The sequence below is a fragment of the Alexandromys fortis genome, unplaced genomic scaffold, assembly GCF_014885135.2.
Source record: "Alexandromys fortis isolate MF-2015 unplaced genomic scaffold, M_Fortis_MF-2015_v1.1 scaffold_21, whole genome shotgun sequence".
In the NCBI taxonomy this organism is placed as follows: domain Eukaryota; kingdom Metazoa; phylum Chordata; class Mammalia; order Rodentia; family Cricetidae; genus Alexandromys; species Alexandromys fortis.
Window position 1 is genome coordinate 16,027,920 of NW_026067905.1, and position 23,144 is coordinate 16,051,063.

The following is a 23,144-nucleotide window of genomic DNA, read 5'->3' on the forward strand; positions in this document are numbered from 1 at the left end:
TTCTTGTTCTCAGGGGGACCAGTGTCTGCCCAGTGAGTTACTACTATACCAAATAGAATTGTTTTGTTTTCAGCTGGAATCATGCCTTTAAGAATCAGATCACAACACTACAAGGCCAAGCAAAGAATCGAGCAAACCCAAATCGGAGTGAAGTTCAGGCAAACCTTTCTCTGTTCCTAGAGGCAGCTAGTGGCTTCTATACTCAGGTGAGTTCTGCCTTGTGTATGAATTCTCCTAGCTTTAGTGATACTCTGTTCTTTGTACATAACTTTTGTATATGTGAATACTTTAACTTCCTTATAAGATATCCAAAAGTTGATCACATATAGTTTCACATCATCTAGATGTCTGAAATTATTTGTACTACCTTTTTTAAAGATACAGACTTAAGTTTGGGAATGTAGTATTGAGGTCTTGGGTTCAAATCCCAGTATTGCCAGAGAGAGGGAAAAAGAAAGATACATGCTTAGGAAGGAGGCTTAATTATATGAATAAAAAGAGATATAATGAGAGCCAAACCTCAGGGAGGCATGGAAGTAGTCATATAATCAAACCAAGTGTAGTCATTATGAAAGTAGTAGCTACTTTGTGCTAGGTAAGCTGTTGCAGTGTTGGGTTAGAGAGATGGCACTGCCATTAAGAGCACTGGCCGCTCTTCCAGAGGTCCTGAGTTCAGTTCCCAGCAATCACATGGTGGCTCACAACCATCTATAACAGGACCTGAGATACCTCTTTGGCATGCAGTTATACATGCAGTGCACTCATATATAAAATAAAAATTTAAAAATCTTTGCAAAAAGTTGCAATGTCAAGTGAATTTTTGTACTGTGGTTTACATAGTAGAATTTATATGGATCATAAAATGATTTTAAATTACCTAGGAAATTGAATCATCTTTTTTTTATTCAGATTGAAAAATAAGCTATATTATTTTCACATATTTCCCTTTTTCTTAGTCACATCCTGATGCAGTTTACAAAGAAATAAATGTTCATGGACTTTTCTTTAAGCGTAATGATTTGGAAAAATTGCTATTTTGGACTGGAGAGATGGCTTGGTAGTTGAGAGCACTTGACTCTTACCCAGGACTGGAGTGCTCACTCACATAACAGCTCTCAACTCCCTGCAATTCGAGTCCCAGAGGTCCTTCTGATGTCCATGGACTTTTTACACATGTGTGGTATATATACGAATACTTGCACATCGAGTAAATAAATAGACATTCTTTCTCTTTTTCTTCATTCAATAAAATGGCTAAACCAAAATAAAGCCAATATATAGGTGTGGACAAGCAGCACAGAAAGAACTGGCAAAGATTTTTTTTCAGTGCATAGTCTTTAAAATCCTATCATTACAAGGGATGATAACCTAAGTTTGATCCCTGAAGCCCATGGGGTAGAACGAACTAACTCCTGCAAATTGTCCTGACTTCTGCCCATGTGCCATGTAAGAACGTGGCACCCCCCCCCCCTTACACACACACACACAAAATCAATTTTAAAATATTTTATTATCCATTTAATTACAAATAGATGAAATAGCAATTAAAATACACACAAGTGGTACATATACAGATACTTGAACATTGAATAATTATTTTTAATTTCATCTATTTGTAATTAAATGGATAATAAAATATTTTTAACTTGATTTGTTTTTTGTATGTGTTGGTTTTTTAAAACTGCTTTATCTGAAAATGCTTTGATAATGAGTATCAACCAATCAAAGATTAAATTTAACCCACATACAATTTGTAAGGTAGTCTCAGCAGCATGTGATACATAGATGCATATCTTCTATGTAAACTTTACTGTTAGAACATTCTGACTTTACTAAATTTTGCTTGTGTTTTTTCTTCAGTTATTACAGGAACTGTGTACGGTGTTTAATGTAGATTTGCCGTGCCGTGTGAAGTCTTCCCAATTGGGAATTATTAGCAATAAACAGACGCACACCAGCGCCATAGTGAAGCCACAGTCCAGCTCCTGTTCCTACATTTGCCAGCACTGCCTCGTCCACCTTGGAGACATTGGTGAGCCTTTGAAAATTATATTAATTAATGTATACATTAATAACACATTCATCCTTTTCTTTGGAATAGTCATAGGAAGAAGCCTGTTATGCATGTGTGGTTTAGATTGATAAACGAAGAAATTATAAAATCCCCTTTAAGAACTTACTTTTTTTCTACGTTTTGAGATTGGCAGAAGAATTTTGAAAAAAAAAAGTCACTAAAATTTAAATTCTTTTCAGATTTGATCCAGATATAGGCAAATAGTAAATGCTAAAAATGTAGTCAAAGGTAAATCATCAAAGTGATGCTGTATTTTCTAAATTAGAAACTTGAACTCCTTTGGAATAAAGTTTGTAAATTAACCTCTTTGAGAACTAGATTGTCTGTTATTTCTTCCTGCTGATGCACTGAAAGCTCATTTCATGTTGCTTCCTTTCAAAGGTTAAATTTGTATTTCCGTTACACATATATTTTATCTGGGGTTATTATTATATAACTTATCTTTCTGTTCATTGCTTTAAGGTGACCTAAAAAGGTTATAAAATAAATTAACTATAGGATTATGTTTTGTCCTGAATTAACAAGGAATGGAAACATTAGTATGTTTAAATTAGTAGATTTTAGATTTCTTAATGCCATAAATGAGTGACATTATGAGAGGTCACATCAAAGATATCAGTGAGCTCTGCAAGGAGATGCGGCAACAGTGTGTTTAGGATGGTTTTGCTTTAAATGACTTCTTTGCACACACCTTAATATTGCAGTAGATGAGAGGCATTTTTCAAAAATCACTCTATAAGATATTGAAGAAATATTTAATTTTCAGATCATATTGTATAGTGGTTTTTTTTTTGTTTTGTTTTGTTTTTAAGTGCCATATAACTCACCCCTTCTTGTGGGCCGGCTCCAGGTCACCAGCATAGTCCATAGTGGGAGCTGGTGATGCATGACACTGGAGGACCTGAAAATGGGGGCTAGGTAAGCTTTAAAATTGGTTACATGCTGAATGTCTCAAATAGAGAAGGCTGGATGGACACGTCACACATAATCCTATAGTTAATTTGTTTTAAATTTTTCTATCTTTAATGGCCTTTAAAGTAATTTTAATGTCTTTGTTATCTTGAGAATTTAAAGCTCTAGCTGTTTTGGACATGCCCTCCTGGTGGTTTTTGTGTATATTTTTGTATATCTATCTGGTTTTAAACTGAGTTTTCTTTTTCTTCTTAGCTCGATACAGAAACCAGACCAGCCAGGCAGAGTCCTACTATAGGCATGCAGCTCAGCTTGTCCCCTCCAATGGTGAGTGGGCCTGCCACTTTAAGGCTGACAATGTCACTTTGTTCTTTATAGCACTGTAACAGATAGGCTCTACTTTTGAAGTGTGTTGAAGCAGTAGAAGTTGAATTTCAAGATCATTGAGTTTCATTTCTTCCTTTGTCACTTTTATACTCCGAAAAATGAATTTCTCTTTAAGTTACTTTGTTAGAAAGCCAGTATAAGTGGAATTAATGTAATCTGATAATGTTTCTACAACTCTAGCATTCTTAATTGTCCAATAGAGTAATGATCTTTCAGGATAGCTATTTCTCCTTAGAAAACCTATCAGTCACCTAAAAGATAATATTTTTGATGGTTTCAAAATTGGCATTCTTGAATTAAAGAGCTTAATAGCAGATATGTAATGTTACAATTCATGCAAAACTATGTTGGAATTTCTTTAGATATTAGAAAATATCTCAAGTAGAGCGGATGATACACCTTACGAGCAGAGCTGAGTGGTTGTGATGAGTCCTCATCACCCGCAGTGCCAAGGAGATTTACTAGCTAACCCTTTCGGAATCCATGAGTGCTTATTGTATTGATCCTATTGTACAGGATTTGAAAGTCTAGTTTTGTAGCCCAATATGCCTTTGAACTCTGATCCTCCTGCCTGAACCATGAGTGTTTGGATTACAGTGTGTGCTACCATACTCAATATTTAATTGTGTGACTTTTTAGCCTGCCCATGATAGGGTGTGCCATCACTGATGTGTACAGTTTCACATTACAACCAACTGTAGTTGGTAGTCATGAGATCCGCCTTAAACAGTACTTTGCATTATTAATTCAAGGATTTGACTGAGCATTTCTATCTTGATAGCAGGATTGGTTCTTGATGACTTTAGAATCTTAACTTTCTCCTTTAGGTCAGCCTTACAATCAGTTGGCTATCTTAGCTTCTTCCAAAGGAGACCACCTGACCACAATTTTCTACTACTGCAGAAGCATTGCTGTGAAATTCCCTTTCCCAGCTGCCTCCACCAATCTACAGAAAGCACTTTCTAAAGCACTGGAAAGGTAGGGCTGACTTTTTTTCCAAGAGAATTTTGTGTAACCTAGAACCTTAATCTCTCAAATTTTGGTGTCCAGGAAAATACTGGCCAGGGATGTATTTATCTTTTATCTCTAAACCTGTAATCTAATACCAAAATTATTTTGTGTGCAGTTACTGATTTGTACCCAGCATGTGCTTTATTGCAGTTAAATGCAGACTCATCTAAGTTGTAAGCTATGAAGCTAGACTTAGGACAACCCTTTTCCTGTCTATTGGGTGCTCAAGTAGCTTGCAAGCTAAATCCAGTTGTACAGGTTTTGCTAATTGTGCTGTTTAAGATTCATGCAGGTTTTTCTTTCATTTCAGCCGGGATGAGTTGAAAACCAAGTGGGGTGTTTCTGACTTCATCAAGGCGTTTATTAAATTCCATGGCCATGTATACCTGAGTAAGAGTTTGGAAAAGTTGAGCCCTCTTCGAGAGAAGTTGGAAGAACAGTTTAAGGTTTGAGTTAAAAACAAAAAATGTTTGTCTTCTCTAAATCAGAAACCTTAAGATTTGGAGAGAATTAACTTAGACTTTTTGTCTTTTTGTGGTGTTGAGGATGGAGCTGGGGGCCTAGTATAAGCTTCTTAACAAATGCTTTCCCACTAAGATACACCCAGTTCCTGAGTTATGCTATCCATACTTGTTGTAGCAGCCTTCTCATTGACCCCCACCCCCACCAGCTGACAAAACAGGTCAAAGTGGAATGTATTAAGAAACAAGACAGTCTGATATACATTACTTTATTTTAAATGTATTTAAGAATCTTAAATATATTGAAATATTTGACTGTTCAGTATTAATGTTTAGGGCGCTGAAATTAGCAGTGAAACAGATACTCTGAATCTTGTATTTCTGGGTTACTCTTTTGTATTGAAAAGCTGTCTATAACTAAATGTTGAGAAGTCTTGCATTTAAGGGGTTTAAATACTTGGTTAGACTGGATGGTGCATACTTTTAATGTAATCCCAGGACTTGGGAGGCAGAGGCAAGTAAATCTTTATGAGTTTGAGGACAGCCTGATCTTCATGGCATCCAAGCCAGCCAGAGCTACATAGTGATAAACTGTCCAAAACAAATAGTAACACAAAACTTGCACAGTGAAAGCATAAATTAGCCAAATATAGTCAATGTAAAATAATTACAGATAACCGTTGTTTATAAGATATATTTGCAATAGAAATAGTGTTTTGCAAAATAATCTTTCCTGGTCTTCTTCTGTTTCCTTCCTTCCTGTTTGAACTTATGCCATGGTACTTATAGGGTTGCATGTGTAAAAGAAACATGGACTTGAATGTTCTCAACTACTTAGTCTAGAAAAGAATATTGGAATCTGAATAGACGTGTTGGATTAAAAGTATAACCAACATAAATGGTTAGCTTATTTAGAAGGATAGGTGTATAAATTGAAGGAAAAATTTTATTGGAAGATTCTTTCAGAGATTAGGAAATTAAGTAATGTTTGTCTTTGGAAAGGGACTTAACATTATCAACAAATACAGTGGAATGGCAGATCACATGGAGGTTGAGTTATCAAAAACAAATCTGAATTTTTCTCCAAAGTAATGTAGAAGACTTTGCTTATATAACTCACAGTGGCTATTTTAGACTCTGCCTCTCTCGACAGATGGATGGATGGGGGGTGGGGGTCTCAGAATTCAGTAAAGGCGACGGACATGTTGGATGCAGCAGGAACCCCAGGCAGTGGTCTGCAACTGCAGGAATGATCTTGTCAGGATCGTCAGTTCTGGTTTTATTATTTGAGGTTTTGGTTTTGTTTAGATATGGTCTCACTGTAGCCTCTGTTGACCTCAAAATTGCTGCAGTCATTACAATCATGCCAAACTTTTCTGTCTCAACTTCCCAAGTACTGAGATTATAGGTATAAGCTACTACATCTGGTGTATTGTCAGTTCTTACCAGAAGAGTAGTAAGAAAATATCCATCCTAGTTGCTGTCAACTTTATTAGGAACTTTGTTTCCCATCACAGATGTTAAAACAGAAGTATAACTACATTGAGACCACCAGCTATGAGAATCTGTGTGGTAATGTTCTATACTGCTTAGCAGGTTACTCTAAACAAAATTGTTACTAGGTAAATAAAACTTGGTAAAAATCATATAAGTGAAAAGTTCAGGACAAAGCTTGTTACACTTCATATATCAAGGGTTAAAGGAATACTTGAATCTTGTTTTTGGAATTCTTTCACTGCATAGATCTACTTTCAATCATTTGTCCTTTTAAAACTTGTTTTGTTTTGGTTTTTTGAGACAAGGTTTCTCTGTGTAGCTTTGGAGCCTATCTGGGAACTCACTTTGTAGATGAAGCTGGCCTCGAACTCAGAGATCCGCCTGCCTCTGTCTCCCAGTGCTGGGTTTATAGTAGTGCGCTACCACTACCCAACTAAAATAAAACATTTTATTCAATATGTATGTCTCTTACAAGGCAACCTCTAATGGATTAAGATATCTAAATATATGTATAACTCCAAGCATTGTCATTATCTTACCAGATCATATTAAAAGTATATATTGTTTCCAGAGCTAGAGAGATTACTCAGCAATTAGGAATGCTGGTTGCTCTTCCAGAAAGCCCAAGTTCTGTCCCTAGTACCCACATGGGAGCTCACACTTATCCATAACTCCACTTGCAGGGAATCCAACACTATCTTTTGGTCTCTTCAGGTACCAGGCATGCATATGGTGCACAGGCTAATACTAATATTGGTGTTTATGAAAACAATATTCATAAAATAAAAGTTGATAAATCTTTTTCAATATGTGGACAGTTTCTTAGGGCAAAAATGTTTGTTTGGTAGTGCCTAAATTTTTTTAGAGAAGAGCTTTCTTTATAGACATTAGATAGTTATAAAATACTGGAATTAAGAGTGGGATAGTTTACTCGTCCAGTAATCCTATTACACTACTCTGTTTCTAAATGTAGTTAATTACAATTCTTGTGGTAAGACACATCCTGCTCTTGATAATATATGCAGTATTTTTGTCTCCTGTTACAGAAGCTGCTGTTCCAAAAAGCTTTCAACTCTCAGCAGTTAGTTCATGTCACTGTCATTAACCTGTTTCAACTTCATCATCTTCGTGACTTTAGCAATGAAACAGAGCAGCACAGTTACAGCCAAGATGAACAGCTGTGCTGGACCCAGTTGCTGGCCCTCTTTAGTGAGTATTACACCATTTAACTTTGAAAGATGCAGTTTGCATAATTAGACATTGTTATAGATACAGCCAGATGAATCCTGTATTCTCTTTGAGTTTTTTTGTTGTTTGGTTGGTTGGTTTGTTTTTGTTTGTTTGGTTGGTTAGTTGAAATTTTTTTTTTTAATGTTTGTTTGTTTTTGAGACGGGGTTTCTCTGTGTAACAGGCATGGCTGTCCTAGAACTCACTCTGTAGACCAGGCTGAACTCTTAGAGATTTGCCTGACTCTATCTACCTCCAAAGTGCTGGGATTAAAGGTGTGCACCACCACCACCACTTGTCAAGTCCTATATTTCTTGCTGTTGGATCAGGAGACTTAAACATCAAATTCTGTCCTTTTGTCTGCTTATATAATATTAATACTCATCTGCTTTATATAATATTTGAACAGAGAAAAGAAAATGTTTCCTCTCAGCGTTTCTGGTTTTTGATATAATCTTACTGTGTATTCCCAGGCTGACCTTAAACTCATGGTCCTCCTATTTTTAGCCTCAAGTATTGGGAATATAACTGTGGGCTACCATGCCTAGCTGAAAATGTATTTAGAAAGAAACTAAGATGCATGAGTATTTAATATAGCAGAAAGCTCATAGTTGATATTTTGAACTGGTGTGCTGTTTAAAATCTGAATCTTTTTCTCTACCCTACTCTCCAAGTGTCTTTTCTTGGCATCCTGTGCAAATGTCCTCTCCAGAACGATTCTCAGGAGTCCTACAATGCCTATCCCCTTCCTGCAGTCAAGGTCTCCATGGACTGGCTAAGACTCCGACCTCGAATCTTTCAGGAAGCAGTGGTGGATGAAAGGCAGTAGTAAGTGTTACGAAGTTCTTAAGGTGGTTTCATTTGATGTTCATAGACATAGGAGAACTGCCTTCTAAAACAATCTTGAACAAATGAACTGTGGTTTCTGCCTACTCTAAGGAAATTGAAATGAGAACTTTTATGCATGCTTTCATTTATTTTTAAATTCTTCATGTGAGACACACAAGTCTTAGATAGAAATTTGTGACTCCTGTATTCCCCCGTTTGTTTGTTTTTTTTTTTTTTTGTTTGTTTGTTTTTTTTTTTTTTTTTTTTTTTTTTGGTTTTTNTTTTTTTTTTTTTTTTTTTTTTTTTTGGTTTTTCGAGACAGGGTTTCTCTGTGGTTTTGGAGCCTGTCCTGGAACTAGCTCTTGTAGACCAGGCTGCCGTTGCTATATTATGAAGAGGTATTTTTTACATTTCAGAATGAACTTGGCATAAAATCTTTTGGGGTTTTTTGTTTTTTTGTTTTTTTTTGAGACAGGGTTTCTCTGTAGCTTTGGAGCCTGTCCTGAACCCACTCTGTAGACCAGGCTGGCCTCAAACTCACAGAGATCTGCCAGCCTTTACCTCCCGAGTGCTGGGATTAAAGGTCTGTGCCACCACTACCCGGCAACATTTGAGACAGTTCTTAAATACTTTTTATTTTAGTGATGAATGACATTTTCAGTGTACTTTTGATTGTAGAAATAATGTTTCAAAAAGATTTTGCAGTGGTAGAAGGTTCCTCTCCTGCATGTCTTAGTTGTTTAAGTTTCTGAATTTACTGCTTTAGCCTGGCGTGAACACAGAAGTGACTTATTAATAAATGATGGGATCTCATTAAGACCCCTGATCTCATTAGTTCCAAATTTTTTCTCTTATACATAAGTGCCTTCCTTTTTTATATTGTCATGAATGGGATACATAGTTTGCTTTTGATATTAATGTAGATTTTGTAGTACAGGTTTTTAGATACTGCTATTTTTGACATAAAATTTTTGTTTATGTGAACTCTAAAACTTCGGTTTTGTTTAATAAATTAGGCCAGGAACTCCAAATAGATGTCATTTTTATAATTTATTAATGTTCTGGTTTCTCATATAAAAATAAGATACAAATTTTTTTAATTTGCAGCATTTGGCCCTGGCTAATTTCTCTTCTAAATAGTTTCCATCCCCATGAAGATGATCTTTCAAGTACTAATGGTAAGAGCTGCCTAAATTGTGTACTGTTTCTGTGGTTCTCCAGCACACAGGGTAGGTTGAAAGCCAGGGAGCCTGGGCTTTTGGTGAAGTATGTTTATTTTACTTGAATTCAGTGTTTCAAAGAGGCTCTGACTTCTGGTACTGATGAAGTAGGTAGATGTGGATAATTCTCCTGAACTCCCTCAGCATATAGCTTCTCTTATAGGCCTTACAGTAGGCATTCATGACGTTTAAGTTCTATCCTTTTCTTCCCCATCTCTATCATTGCAAGTTGTCCTGGGTTTTTCTTTGTTTGTTTTAAGATTTATATATTTTACATGTATGAGTATTTTGCCTGCATATATATATTCATGCCATGTATTGCCTGGTGCCTGCAGCAGTCAGCAGAAGGGTTTGGATTCCTTGAAATTAGAGTTTGCAGACCTAGAACCCACATGAATAATTCCTAGCATACCTGAAATCCCAGAACCAGCAAGCCAAAAACAAGAAGATTCCTAGGGCTCCAAGTTTTGGAATTCTGTTAGCCATAGGAATAAGACTTGCTAGCCAGTCTAACCTAATTGATGAGCTCCAGCCCAATAAGAGACCCTTTCTCAGAAGATGTGGGCAGCATTCCTGAGGGTGACACCTGAGGTTGTCCTCTGGCCTCCACTGATAACACAAATATACGTGTGCACATGCATGTACTTTCATAGTTTAAATTTTCCTCATACATAGTGCTGCACTGAGCAACATAGAGCTTCACTCTCTTCTCTATTAGTAATTTGCATTGAGTCACCTGGATTTTTTTTAGGCTATTTCTTATAAGCTCTCAATGACATTAGTAATGTCACTGGATAACTGGTCATGTTATAGCCTGAACATTGGGTTAGTAGATCTGATCTGAAGCTCTGTATTCTAATTTTGGCTTTTTTAAGCTTTTGGCTTATTAATTTGTCTTTTCCCTTCCTCTCTCCCTCTCTCCCTCCCTCCAAGACAGTGTTTCTCTGTGTAGCCCTGAGTGACCTGAAACTCGCTCTATAGACCATACTGGCCTCAAACTCGGAGATCTATCTGCCTCTGCCTCCTGAGTGCTGAGATTAAAGGCGTGCACTACCACATCCAACTGAGTCCAAGACAAGTGACCTAGATTGGGTACCAGAAAGCATAAAGACAGGAAAGTACTAGATAAAAGTTGTCCTCGGAGCTGGGCATCAGCTCTATTTCCTGAGACAGCTGATGAGGAAGTTCTTTGTGCCAGCTCCTTGAGTGTTTCCTATTTGAATTTTAGGGGATTATCTAGGTACCAAAGCTGTCATGCAGGCTTTTGTTGGATGACTTGTCCTTAGCAGAGTGTGACGTACGAAAGCAGAGAATGGACATCACACATTCTTTTGATATCTTTTTTTATTCACTATTTTCATATTGTAAATATTACTCTTCCAAATAATGGGATTTTAATTGAAATGTTTACAAATTTTGTTGTCTTCCTTTCTTTAGCCACACCTCTTCCAGAAGAGTTTGAATTACAAGGATTCTTGGCTTTAAGACCTTCTTTCAGGTAACTAGCTGTGAAGTTGTTGCAGTGTTAAAATTTGTAGGAATCTGGCCTATGTGGTGAACCTTTGATTTGACCTTTCCTAGTGTGTTGTTGCTTCTTTTTAACATTTATTGGGTTGGGGGGGTCTTGGACCATGGCATGCATGCACACACCCTCTACTGTATGTTTTTTACACACGTGCACACACACAGATTTTAAATCAGTGTGAAGTGTTTTTAAAAAAATACAGAACAAAAGAATGGAACAGAAAATTGCTTTACCTGGTGATACTTAAATTCTGTTTTTTAAACTTACCTTAAGATTAAAAGATGTCTGAAAGATGAAGCTTTCTGTTATTCATTCATTCTTGTATTGTGAGACAGGGTCCCACAGTGAAGCCCCAACTGGCCTAGAACTCACTCTGTAGACCAGGCTGGCCTCAGATTCACAGAGTTCTACCTGCCTGTGCTTACTGAGTGCTGGGTATAGGTGTATGCCACCAGACCAAACTATTTTATTTTTGAGGCACTCTCCATAGTCGTTGCTGGGCAGAAACTTCTACATATGCTGCCTCTGCCTGCCATATGCCAGTATTATAGTCATGTGCTGCACCAAGCCATTCTCAGCAAAGACTGCATTTTAACTAAAAGTTAATACTTTGCTTTCTTTTTTCCAAATTAGTAATAGTGATAGGACAGTGTGGGCATGGCTGTAAGAACGCTTATGCAAGCATTAGAGTGAATCCCAGCATCCATATGAAGTCAAGCATGACTGAATGTACCTGTAACCCCAGTGTGCAACTGGAAACAAAATAAATAAAAATGTCAAACTCAAGTTCAGTGAGAGACCATCTCAAGGGAATAAGGCCAAGAGCAATAGGAAAAGATACCTGTAGTTGTTCTCTGTGTGTGCGCGTTATCTCCTTCTGCATTAAACACAACAATTTTACAAGAACATTCTAAAAAAGGAACTCCATTCTTCTTTCACTTTGCTTTTTTATTCTTTGTATAGTTTTATTATAAGGCTTATCGGGTTTAATCCTGAAGGTAGGGACTTTTCTCACCTTGTGTGCCCTTCAGCTGTTAGCTTTCTTCATGGCTTTGGATTTGGAGATATGCATGGCTTTACTTTGTAGCCCAGCTGTCTTCAAACCTGCTGTCCTCCTTCTTCCATCTCCCAAATGCCAAAATTCTAGGCATGCACCATCACCCCTGACATAAATAATTCTTTTTCTTTTAAAATTATTGACAAGAGATTTTAGGAACTCTTTTTTTTTTCACATCGGTTTAGACATCTGTCTATATAATTTATGACATTTGCACATTTTCCTGATTTAGGAAATTTTTCAATGTAGAAAGTGTTCTGCTTGCATGTATGCCTGCAGGCTAGAAGAGGGCACCAGATCCCATTATAGGTGGTTGTGAGCCACCATGTGGTGGCTGGGAATTGAACTCAGGACCTCTGGAAGAGCAGCCAGTGCTCTTCACCTCTGAGCCATCTCTCCAGCCCTGAGTAGAAGTCTTAAAGTACACTGACACTGTTTTTAGCAGGCATCGCAGGAGTAGAATAAAGGGGTAAGAGCAGTTCTTTGTTCTTGCACAGGATCCAGGTTTGATTCCTACAAGGTACCTACAAGGCAACTGAAAACCACTTAACACTCCTCTAGTCCTAGGGATCTGCTCTCTTCTGATCTCTGGGAATATCTGGCATACGTGTGGTACATACATGGAAGCAAACACTCACACACATAAAAAATAATCAATGTGCTTCAGAGACCTTTAACATTATGATTATTTTTTAGTCAAATTATTTAGAAAACAGGTATTTATAAAATTGCTTGGTCTTCATACAGTGATAGAACATTTGCCTGGCATGGACAAGGACCTGGGTTTAATCTTAGGACCCAATTCAAGTAACAAAAAAAATAGTTTATTCTTACAATAAAAGAATCATTAATAAGAAAAACAGATTATTTTCGTTTCTTACCTAGAAAGTAAAAATATTACATTAATATAATAAACTTTGATATTTGGTTTTTGCTTTGTTTTTTGTATTTGAAATCTTTGGAAGTATAAATTCAAGCAAACACCACTGATTATTTGCTGTCTATGTCCTGTGTGAGAAACATCTTGAAGTTTTTGCATTTGGTTGTCTTGAAAATTTCTTAAGTACTTAATCTTCTTAAATGTACTCTGTCCTTTCTAGGAACTTGGATTTTTCCAAAGGCCATCAGGGTATTACAGGAGACAAAGAGGGTCAACAGAGACGAATACGACAGCAGCGTTTGATCTCCATAGGGAAATGGATTGCTGACAATCAGCCACGGTATACCCATGGCTTTCTCCTACATTCCTTTTTTATCGCTTTGTCAGCACAGACAGACATGTGCCTCATGTATATTTTCAACTTTGGTGTAAATATTATTGATGATGAACTAAGTCGATATTTGTAGTGTATCACCTTGGTGATCATAGTTTATTTAAATGTGTCTCTTCTTACTGTTACACTACCTGTTATCTGTGATAAGAAGAATTAGTCTTGTCTTATTTATTGTGTGCTGTTCCAGCTTACAGGCCATCTGTATCATTTGAATTTAATTGGACAGTCTCAGGTTCAGTGAGTGGTTTGTATGGCAAGGATGTGCTGATGGGTTTCAATCAGGGCAGAGCAGGGGATACTAGTTAGAGGAGACAAAGCAGAAGGTGGTGGCTGGTGTAGGGAAAGAATACAAGTTTCCGAGTTAGGTTCAAGTTATTTCTAGGTCTGTTCTTTTCTAGGTCTGTGTTTCTTGCATCTTCCTGGTGGATTGTGTGCTTTTCAGAGACAGTTACTATTATTTCATGCTTGTATTCAAATTTCTGCTATGCTCGGGACATTTGGGTGCTTGCATGCTTAAATAACTAAACTTACCATTTCTGAGCTTCAGCTTCCCTTTCTTTAAAATAAGTTTCTATAACTACCTTATAGGCTATGTCAAGGACTTAGACTAGTATCATAAGTCTCTGTAAATATAACCAGTTATTAGAAACACAGGCGGGGCAGGAGAATAATGAATGGAGTGTGGTGATGTGAAATGTACTCATTAGAGTTTATGCTGTCTGGATCTGTATTGTTCTCTTAACATCACATCTTTTTTTTTTTTTTTTTTTTTTTTTTTGGCCTAAAAATATATTCACCTGTTGAAGTCAGTTTGTTTTTCATAATAAATCCATATTCTTGCTTTTTTTAGGTTGATTCAGTGTGAAAATGAGGTAGGGAAATTGTTATTTATCACAGAAATTCCAGAATTAATATTAGAAGACCCCAGTGAAACCAAAGAGAACCTCATCCTACAAGAAACATCTGTGATAGAGTCACTAGCTACTGATGGAAGCCCGGGACTGAAGTCAGTGCTGTCTACAGGCCGAAATCCAAGCAACAACTGTGACCCAGGAGAAAAACCAGTGGTCACCTTCAAAGAGAATGTTAAACCACGAGAAGTGAACAGAGACCAAGGAAGAAGCTTTCCTCCCAAAGAGGTGAGCAGGGACTGTAGCAAAGGAGTAACTGTAACTAAGGATGATGGAAAGGATAGCAGCAAGAGGAGAGCTGAGACCAGGAGATGCACCTTAGGAAAGTTACAGGAGACAGGAAAGCAGAGTGTGCCAGTGCAGGGAAGCTGTATGTGAGCTATAAAGCAGGTAGAGGAAGGCTCATACAAAAGGCAAGGTTTCTCGTTTGTTCATAAAGATAGGTACATTGGCCATTCTGAAGTTTAAGTGCATTCTTTGACTGCATAGGAAGGTATGTAAAGAGCTGTGGTAGATGGCTAGTTTATCAATTTGAGGGAGTTCTCTTTAAGTGCTCCACACAGATTGTATTTTTCTTTGGAAAGTATAATTATCACTTACTAATCGTTCAGAAGAGTTTTCAGGTTTCATAGCATCCAGTAGAATCAGAGGTTTATTACAGCTTTATAGCTTCTGTTGTCTTTTTTTCCTTAGAGTCACTATATAAATACCTTTAAACCCAGCACAGAGGCAGGTGGTTCTTTGAGGTAAAGACCAGCCTGATCAGAAGAGTAAGTTCCTGGCTAGCCAGGGCTACATAGTGAATCTATATAAAAATAAATAAATAAAAGAATAACTGTACAAAGTAAAGCTTTTTTGTAAAACACTGAAGCACCTTTTCTTGGCGTTATACCTGTTCCAGCCAGTGGTGTTGTGTGGAGTAATATCAAGTCTTGCTGAGAAAAACCATTTCCCAGCTATTCTGTAGCCTTTTTTTTAATGCTTTTCCAAAGAGATACCAGTAATTTTATATAGTGTAAAAGGATCTTGGCTGTTTTATTAATACCATTAATGTTTTGGTGACTACTTAAATAGCTATGTGACTTGATAGTTCATTGTGGGAAATGTAGATGGCTCTTGTAAGTGAGGATACCTACCTCCAGTTTACTGCCTAATAGAAGGGGGACAAGTAAAATGTGGTTCCCTTCTTTTTTAGTGTTTATGTGAGCACACTTTGTATGGTTTGTATGTTTGCTGGTACACACGTGTGTACATATCTGAAGGTGAGAGAACAACCGCAGTATCAGCCTCAGGAAGGCCATCTGTTTTCTTTGAGACAGTCTCTTGTTGACCTAATTCTCACCAGTTAGGCTAGACTAACTAGCAAGTGAGCCTTCTCCCTGATGAGATTCTGAGTGCACGCCACCACGCCTGGCATGTTTATGTGGGTTTGGAGGTTGAATTCTAGTTCACATGTTTGCAGGCATTCTACTGACGAAGCTATCTTCCAAGTCACATACATGTAGGGAATAACCTGAACAGAGGGTACAAGGGAAAGGCAAAGAAATAACAAAGCAAAATCCCATCTGTTGAAGAGGGGCAGCTTGTTGGTTCCTGGTCGCTTAGCCCTAAAATAATCACATAGAAACTATTATTTAAATCACAGTTTGGCCCATTAGCTCTAACTTTTTATTGGCTAACCCTTACATATTAACCCATCTCCATTAATCTGTATATTACCACAAGGTCGTTTTAGCACATCTGTCTCCACAGCAACTCCATGGCTTCTCCTTTACTCCGCTTCCTTTCTCCTAGCATTCAGCTTAGTTTTCCCTCCTAGCTCTGTTCTACCTTATCAGGCCAAGCCAGTTTCTTTATTCATTAACCAGTAAAAGCAACACATAGACAGAAGGACTTCCCACACCACCCATCAAGTTAACTAGACTTATGTTTGGGGACTAAGTCCAGCATATTCTATATGTCTTCTGTAGTGGCCTCCCAGTAAGAGCCATGCTGATAATAAAATCTCCTTTTCTGTCCTCTAATCATTTCAAGTCTACTAATAGATAACAAAGTAAGTCTGGCATATAGGCATGGCAGTGCCTGCCTGTAATCCCAGCACTTAGAAGATAGGCAGGAGGATTGCTACAAGTATGAGGCCAGCCTGGGTTACATAGCAACTTCTAAGCTAGCCAAGGCTTAGCAGACCTGTTTCAACAATACAAATAAGAACAAAAATTTGGCACACAATTCACATGACATAATATCACCAGCTCTTTTTCGATTAACTACTGTATTTTTCTTTCCCTTTCCCTTCCCATCCTTTCCTTTCTCCCATCTTTCCTTTCCCCTTTCCTTTCCCTTCTCTTTCCCTTTTTGTTTTTTTCAAGACAGGGTTTCTCTGTATAGCCCTGGCTGTCCTAGAACTCTGTAGACTAGGCTCAAATTCACAGAGATCCGCCTGCCTCTGCCTCCGCCTCCCAAGTGCTAGGATTGGATTAAAGGCATGCGCCACCACCACTGCCTGGCCACTGCTGTCTATTTTCTTGCCTTTTGCTCAACCTTGAACACTGCACATGGCGTTTCTTTATTGGCTTGATGTTTAGAACTTTGGGCCTGTTTGTTGCTGCTGGAAGTATTTTCACACATTTAAAGAGCCTTGAGCAAGTGCTCCCTAGTTGAAATTAAACTGAGAGCCATTATATGTCACCTGTAAAATAATAGTTTTCATTAAATCATAATTCAGCATGAAGAGACCCTTACCAAATGGCTGAAGATCTTAGGCAAGGCTTTAGCCTGTTGACATGAGGTATCTTATACAACAAATGGTTTGTATTTTCCTTTTTCTTATTTAGTTTTTCTGTGGTTATGTGAAAGCAAAATAACCCTACTAGTAAATCTAAGCCTTTGTTTCTTTAACTGGTAATTTATCTTGACTTTCCTGTATTTAACTTAAATGACTTTAAGTTTCTTCAGCATACTTTGGACATAATGAGATTTTAAATTTTTTTCTTAGAGTGGGTGGTTTTTCCTAATACATGGGGACCAGGTTTTTATAGTTAGTTTTGCTTCTGTTGATTATAGGTAAAATCCCAGACGGAACTAAGAAAGACTCCAGTGTCTGAAGCCAGGAAAACACCTGTCACTCAAACTCCAAGTCAAGCGAATAATTCTCAGTTCATCCCCATTCATCACCCCGGAGCTTTCCCTCCTCTTCCCAGCCGACCAGGTAGGTACACATTCTCTACCTAATTCAGCTGTATGGAGTTTCTGTTCAGTTCTTGGATGCTTTGTATCGTTAGTGTCATGTTACTAAGCTATAATGTATAGGAGAAAGAAGTTTAAGTTCTCTAATACTTAGAGGATTCTTGTTGAGCCAAATTTTTTTATAGTTTACATATAAGTACTGGTTAGTTACCATGAAGGAATTGTTATCATTAAACATGAGAAGCATCTTTAGGAGAGTCTGATTAATGTATAAAGGAAAAGTTATAGTCTGTATTTCTTAATTTGAGTTTAAACCATGTGTGGTTGACTGTTGCTTTTATAATGTGTTAGAAACACTCTCCCCTCAAATTTTGTCCCTTTCTTTTGTTAAGTTTCTTAGAACTAAAGCTGTGTTCTTCTGTTTTGAAGGGTTCCCGCCCCCAACATATGTTATCCCCCCTCCTGTGGCATTCTCTATGGGCTCAGGTTACACCTTCCCAGCTGGTGTTTCTGTCCCAGGAACCTTTCTTCAGTCTACAGCTCACTCTCCAGCAGGAAACCAGGTGCAAGCTGGGAAACAGTCCCACATTCCTTACAGCCAGCAACGGCCCTCTGGACCAGGGCCAATGAACCAGGGACCTCAACAATCACAGCCACCTTCCCAGACACCCCTTACATCTTTACCAGCTCAGCCAACAGCACAGTCTACAAGCCAGTTGCAGGTTCAAGCTCTAGCTCAGCAACAGCAATCCCCTACAAAAGTCATACCAGCTTTGGGGAAAAGCCCACCTCATCACTCTGGATTCCAGCAGGTAGGCAACAGTTGTGCGTATAGCCAGCTAGAATAGTGAGAAATGCCGAGAGAATTCAGTGTTTGGCCATTAATAAATACTAGTTAAATTTTAAGGTTGTTCCTGCTTAGGCTTACCGTGATTGTGTGAATACAAGAGTATTCTTTGTGTTGTTAGGAAGTTTGAACATTTGCCTTCTTGCTTTATTTTAAAGGGTGGTGTGTTAGATCTTCACTATCATTTTTCCATGCTACTTAATTGTTCATTCTATTAAAGATTTTCTGTAAATCTTATTTTCATAATGTGAATGTGTGAGTGTATAGGATGTAGGTGGATGCGTATGCATGAGTGTCTGTGGTGGAGGACAGCCGTAGTGTCAACCTTAAAAATGCCCTTCACGTCCTTTGACACGGGGTCTCTCACTGACTGGAGCTTACCAATTAGGATAGTCTAGCTGGCCCTAGGTCCTCCTGTCTCCACCTCTCTAGCACAGAGATTGTAAGCTTGTGCCATCATGACCAGCATTTTTGCATGGGTTCTGGGTACAGAACTTAGGTTCTTGCTTTACCAGCTTTCATCCTCCCCATCCCCTGTGCCAAAATATTTCTTACTTGAACATAAATAACAGAATTGAAATAGAATTGTTATCTTGAAGAGGTGGTGAGATGAATGTGATGCCAGTCTTAAATGGTATGTCCTTACAACACAAGAAACAGAAGGGTGAAGCACATTCTGTTTCACATACACATTCATTGAACTTCTTAAATAATTGAACTGAATAAAGATGGAAATTCAAGGTCCTTCTCAGAATTGCTGAGTGTTGAAAAATCTTAAGGCCTAAGGAAACTGGTTTTTTTTTCTAGAGTCTTAGTTATAAAATATCATAGACTTACTCTCTGAATCCTGAGTATTGTCTATCAGTAAGATTGCAGTTTATCTTCGACTTGTTGACAGCCATCTCTTTTTTCAGTATCAACAGGCAGATGCCTCCAAACAGCTGTGGAATCCCCCTCAGGTTCAAGGCCCACTAGGGAAAATTATGCCTGTGAAACAGCCCTACTACCTTCAGACCCAAGACCCTATAAAACTGTTTGAGCCGTCATTGCAACCTCCTGTAATACAGCAGCAGCCTCTAGAGAAAAAAATGAAGCCTTTCCCCATGGAGCCATATAACCACAATCCCTCAGAAGTCAAGGTCCCAGAGTTCTACTGGGATTCTTCCTACAGCATGGCTGATAACAGAGCAGTAATGGCACAGCAACCAAATATGGACCGCAGAAGCAAACGGTCCCCAGGAGTCTTCCGTCCAGAGCAGGACCCTGTGCCCAGGATGCCATTTGAGGTGTGTGTTCCTTCCTATCACCATGTTCCATGAAGATGGGCCTAGGGTTGCAGAGCTTTAGGATTTCTCAAGTTGATTCACTGAAGTTTATCAAAAATGGGCATTGTAAAGGACTTGGCCTCTTCAGAGTCATACATGTTTAATTTGGGGAACTGAAGAGTTCAATAGTTGATTAATGAACTGTACTGGTGTGACAAAAATAATTTAATGGCATCATGATAGATAATTCTCAGAAGAGCTCCTTACTTAGGTTGAGTTGTCTAAGTTTAAAAATAGGTTTCATGGATATTTAAACAAATTGCTTTCTTAAGTGGAACAAAGTCAGTTATCTCCTTGCTCTTGTTATTCAAGAGAAGCAGGTGTATAACTTTGAAAGAGCTGCTTTCTGTGTCAACGTTACTCATAGCTGCCTTAACCTATGTCCTACTCTAGTCATAGCTTACTCTTCTAGGACTCGGTCTTCTCTGTTGGCTGTGTCACTTTGCGTTTGTGTTTCAGCTTTTTGGTCTGTATGCTACATCACAAGTAATTACGCCTCTACTCTTGGCTTTAGTTGTATTGTCCAACTAATCATGCTACTATTCTTATGTGCTTTTGTCCCTGATTGCATCTCACGGTGATCCTTTCTGTCACTAGGATCCCAAGAGCTCCCCTCTGCTTCCTCCGGACCTGTTAAAGAGTCTGGCTGCCTTGGAGGAAGAGGAAGAGCTGATCTTTTCTAACCCTCCTGATCTTTACCCAGCTCTGCTGGGTCCTCTCGCCTCTCTTCCTGGACGAAGCCTCTTTGTATGTATTTGACATAACTCTGCTGCTTTCTCTAACAGCTTCTTTTCTGAGGCTTTTATAATACTTAATGTAGGTGAGCTCTTCTTTTCTGGGGCTTTCCTCTTTATGGGAATATAAAGTATATTTCTGTATTGCCTGAAACTAACCTGATAATGTAGTAGCAATGGTGTACTGACTCTAGTTCCCCCAGATTATAGTCATAGCCCAGATATGGGTTAGCCAGAAAACATCTTGCACTGGTCTGCATATGCTCTGTGTGATGCTGGCCAGTTAACTCCTTTTTTTAGGTAATATGTATACCCGAACTCACAAGTCAAGTGTATTCTAAATATTAAAGGAAATACCTTCCACGTTTTACAACTGATTGATGGCTCTTTCTTGCTCAACTCACTGAACCATAAAAGAGCACTAATCTGAATTCAAAGTTGGAATCATAAAACAGAATGGGTAAAAATGAAACTCTCTGGGAACAGTTAGAGTACTATAAATGAGTGACTTAGAATGCAAATGATTAGAATAATATAGAATAAAATGTAAGAATTGGTTACTGATACCTGTTTTAAAACAGTCTTCTAGAACTCAGCCTGCGGAGTGTCATTCTTTATGCTCACTAGTATTTACATCATATTTTAATTGAGGGTGTGGGGTATAAATAATGGAAGGAAGGTATATACATCATGAAATCCCTTCGCTACATCTTAATACAACATAAAATGATTTTGAACTTTTTTCTCTAACTTTTTCTTTCCCATAAATAGACAGCAATAAAATACGTAGAGAATTGAATTGTATTAATCATAGAATCAGGAGAAATAAAAATAGCTTTATGATAGTTTCTCCCTGCCCTCCCTGGGGATAGAGCGTAGGAGCTTCAGCGGCTCGGCTGCTGCGCTGTTGCCTCACACGTGTGCCTGTCTTGTACCTTTCTGCTGGTGTTTGAGACTGCAGGTGGTGCCTGTGTCCACTGTTCTTGTCTGTGAACTCTTCTTACTTATTCCTGCCCATTTGGTTGGAAATAGAGCTGATGCTAGAACAAGTGGGGCCTTGAAATGTTTCTCCTTTTTTGCCTGTTTTAAAAAAAAAAAAAAAGGAAAACAAGAGCCCTTCTGGTTCTTAACATAGTTGATAATGTAATATTTGTGTAGTAACGTGATATGTAAAATGCTTTACATGTAATGGGTATTGAGCACATTATTAAACAACTATCTAATGATAGCATGCATTTAGAGAAACCAGCTTTCTCGCCCCTACTCCAGTAACTTCCTTAGGGCCACTAAATAGAATCTCAACTTAGTAGTTTAACGTATGTCACAAGTATATCTGCTTTAGGAAGCATGAAAACAAAACCAGCTATCAAAATGGTTTTAAATGGCTTTTTTTATAAATTCATTATTATTATTCTTAACATTTTAGGGAGTAAAACGTGCCAGGATAATTTATCATCTTTTGCTAAGGGAATTCCTGAGGGTCATACCTCAGGCTCTCCTGGTTTCTGCCTGCATCTCTGCACTGGACCAGATAAACCTAAGAAAGAAGGTTCTACCTCACCTGTGGCAACCGGCTCCTAGCTGGTGCTATGATACTGACAGATAGGAATTTAACCTTTCCCGAGTCTTACACTGTACACACGGGACTGATAGTGGTGATCTTTTGCTTTGATAATCCGTTTACTTTAAAATAGAAAGAATCACTCTTTGTTTTGGTTTTTTCTGGGACTAAAGAAATCCTTATTGGAGAAGCCTTCAGAACTCATGTCACATTCATCTTCTTTCTTGTCCCTCACTGGATTCTCTGTCAATCAGGTAAGTAAAATTAAGAATCTTGCTTAGTGTTTTTAGTATAGATTATTTTCTTCTTTTCAGTGTAGTATTATTTTTTGAGTCTTAATTTTACCTCCTTTGTCTGATTGGGATAGACGGATGGCCTATAGATCATGAATTTGAGCCTTTTAAGTTTCTTATGCTAAATTTCTTAGAGCTTAGTCGTTCAGTCAAATAAATAACCCAGTTTTTTTTTTGCCTCAGATAGTTTACATGGAAAGCAAAATACAGAATGAAAGAAAGGTAAAGAGGAAGACAAAAGTGAAAGAAGTTAGTCTTGGGAGTTTGTCTTACTAAGAAAGCTTTAGGTCTGCTGAGCATCCGTAGATGTGATGCTGCCTTTCTTCCTCTCTTTCTGGACTGTTAACTTACATCTTTCAGGAACGATATCCAAACAGCAGTATGTTCAATGAAGTGTATGGGAAAAACCTGACAACCAGCTCCAAGGCAGAACTGAACCCCTCAGTTGCCTCCCAAGAAACATCATTGTACTCCCTTTTTGAAGGGACCCCTTGGTCTCCATCACTTCCCGCCAGTTCAGGTATCAACTAGTCCTTAAATTATAAAATTTGCCTTTTCTTTTCGTCCATATTGAGTAAGAAATGGTCAGATTCTATATTATCATATTTCTTTGTCTTTTTAAAAATGTTTTGGGGATTCATTTTTATTTCATGTGTGTAAGCATTCGCCTGCACATTTGGTACCACATGTGTGCAATGCCCATGGAGGCCCTAAGAGGGTATTGGAACCCCTAGAACTGGAGTTATAGATGGTTTTGATTTTGTGTGCTGGAAATCAAACCCTGGTTCTATAGAAGAGTGCCCAGCGCTCTTA

At 38.1% G+C, this 23,144-nt stretch overlaps 1 protein-coding gene across 5 annotated transcripts in view; it reads left to right on the forward strand.

The window, feature by feature from the left end:
* Window positions 1-23,144, forward strand: part of Smg7 (SMG7 nonsense mediated mRNA decay factor) — a 63,567-nt gene that overhangs the window by 36,695 nt on the left and 3,728 nt on the right. For 4 of the 5 annotated variants that reach the window (XM_050135346.1, XM_050135345.1, XM_050135347.1 and 1 more), the window contains 17 exons: window positions 74-206; window positions 1,861-2,032; window positions 3,242-3,313; window positions 4,201-4,351; window positions 4,695-4,830; window positions 7,389-7,551; window positions 8,245-8,398; window positions 9,506-9,576; window positions 11,056-11,116; window positions 13,301-13,420; window positions 14,325-14,613; window positions 17,449-17,593; window positions 18,001-18,383; window positions 19,333-19,704; window positions 20,341-20,490; window positions 22,212-22,292; window positions 22,692-22,851. In XM_050135346.1, coding sequence (XP_049991303.1) covers window positions 74-206; window positions 1,861-2,032; window positions 3,242-3,313; window positions 4,201-4,351; window positions 4,695-4,830; window positions 7,389-7,551; window positions 8,245-8,398; window positions 9,506-9,576; window positions 11,056-11,116; window positions 13,301-13,420; window positions 14,325-14,613; window positions 17,449-17,593; window positions 18,001-18,383; window positions 19,333-19,704; window positions 20,341-20,490; window positions 22,212-22,292; window positions 22,692-22,851 — 2,813 coding nt within the window. The remainder of the gene's footprint in view (window positions 1-73; window positions 207-1,860; window positions 2,033-3,241; window positions 3,314-4,200; window positions 4,352-4,694; window positions 4,831-7,388; window positions 7,552-8,244; window positions 8,399-9,505; window positions 9,577-11,055; window positions 11,117-13,300; window positions 13,421-14,324; window positions 14,614-17,448; window positions 17,594-18,000; window positions 18,384-19,332; window positions 19,705-20,340; window positions 20,491-22,211; window positions 22,293-22,691; window positions 22,852-23,144) is intronic. The other variant, XM_050135348.1, reaches the window with a different exon arrangement.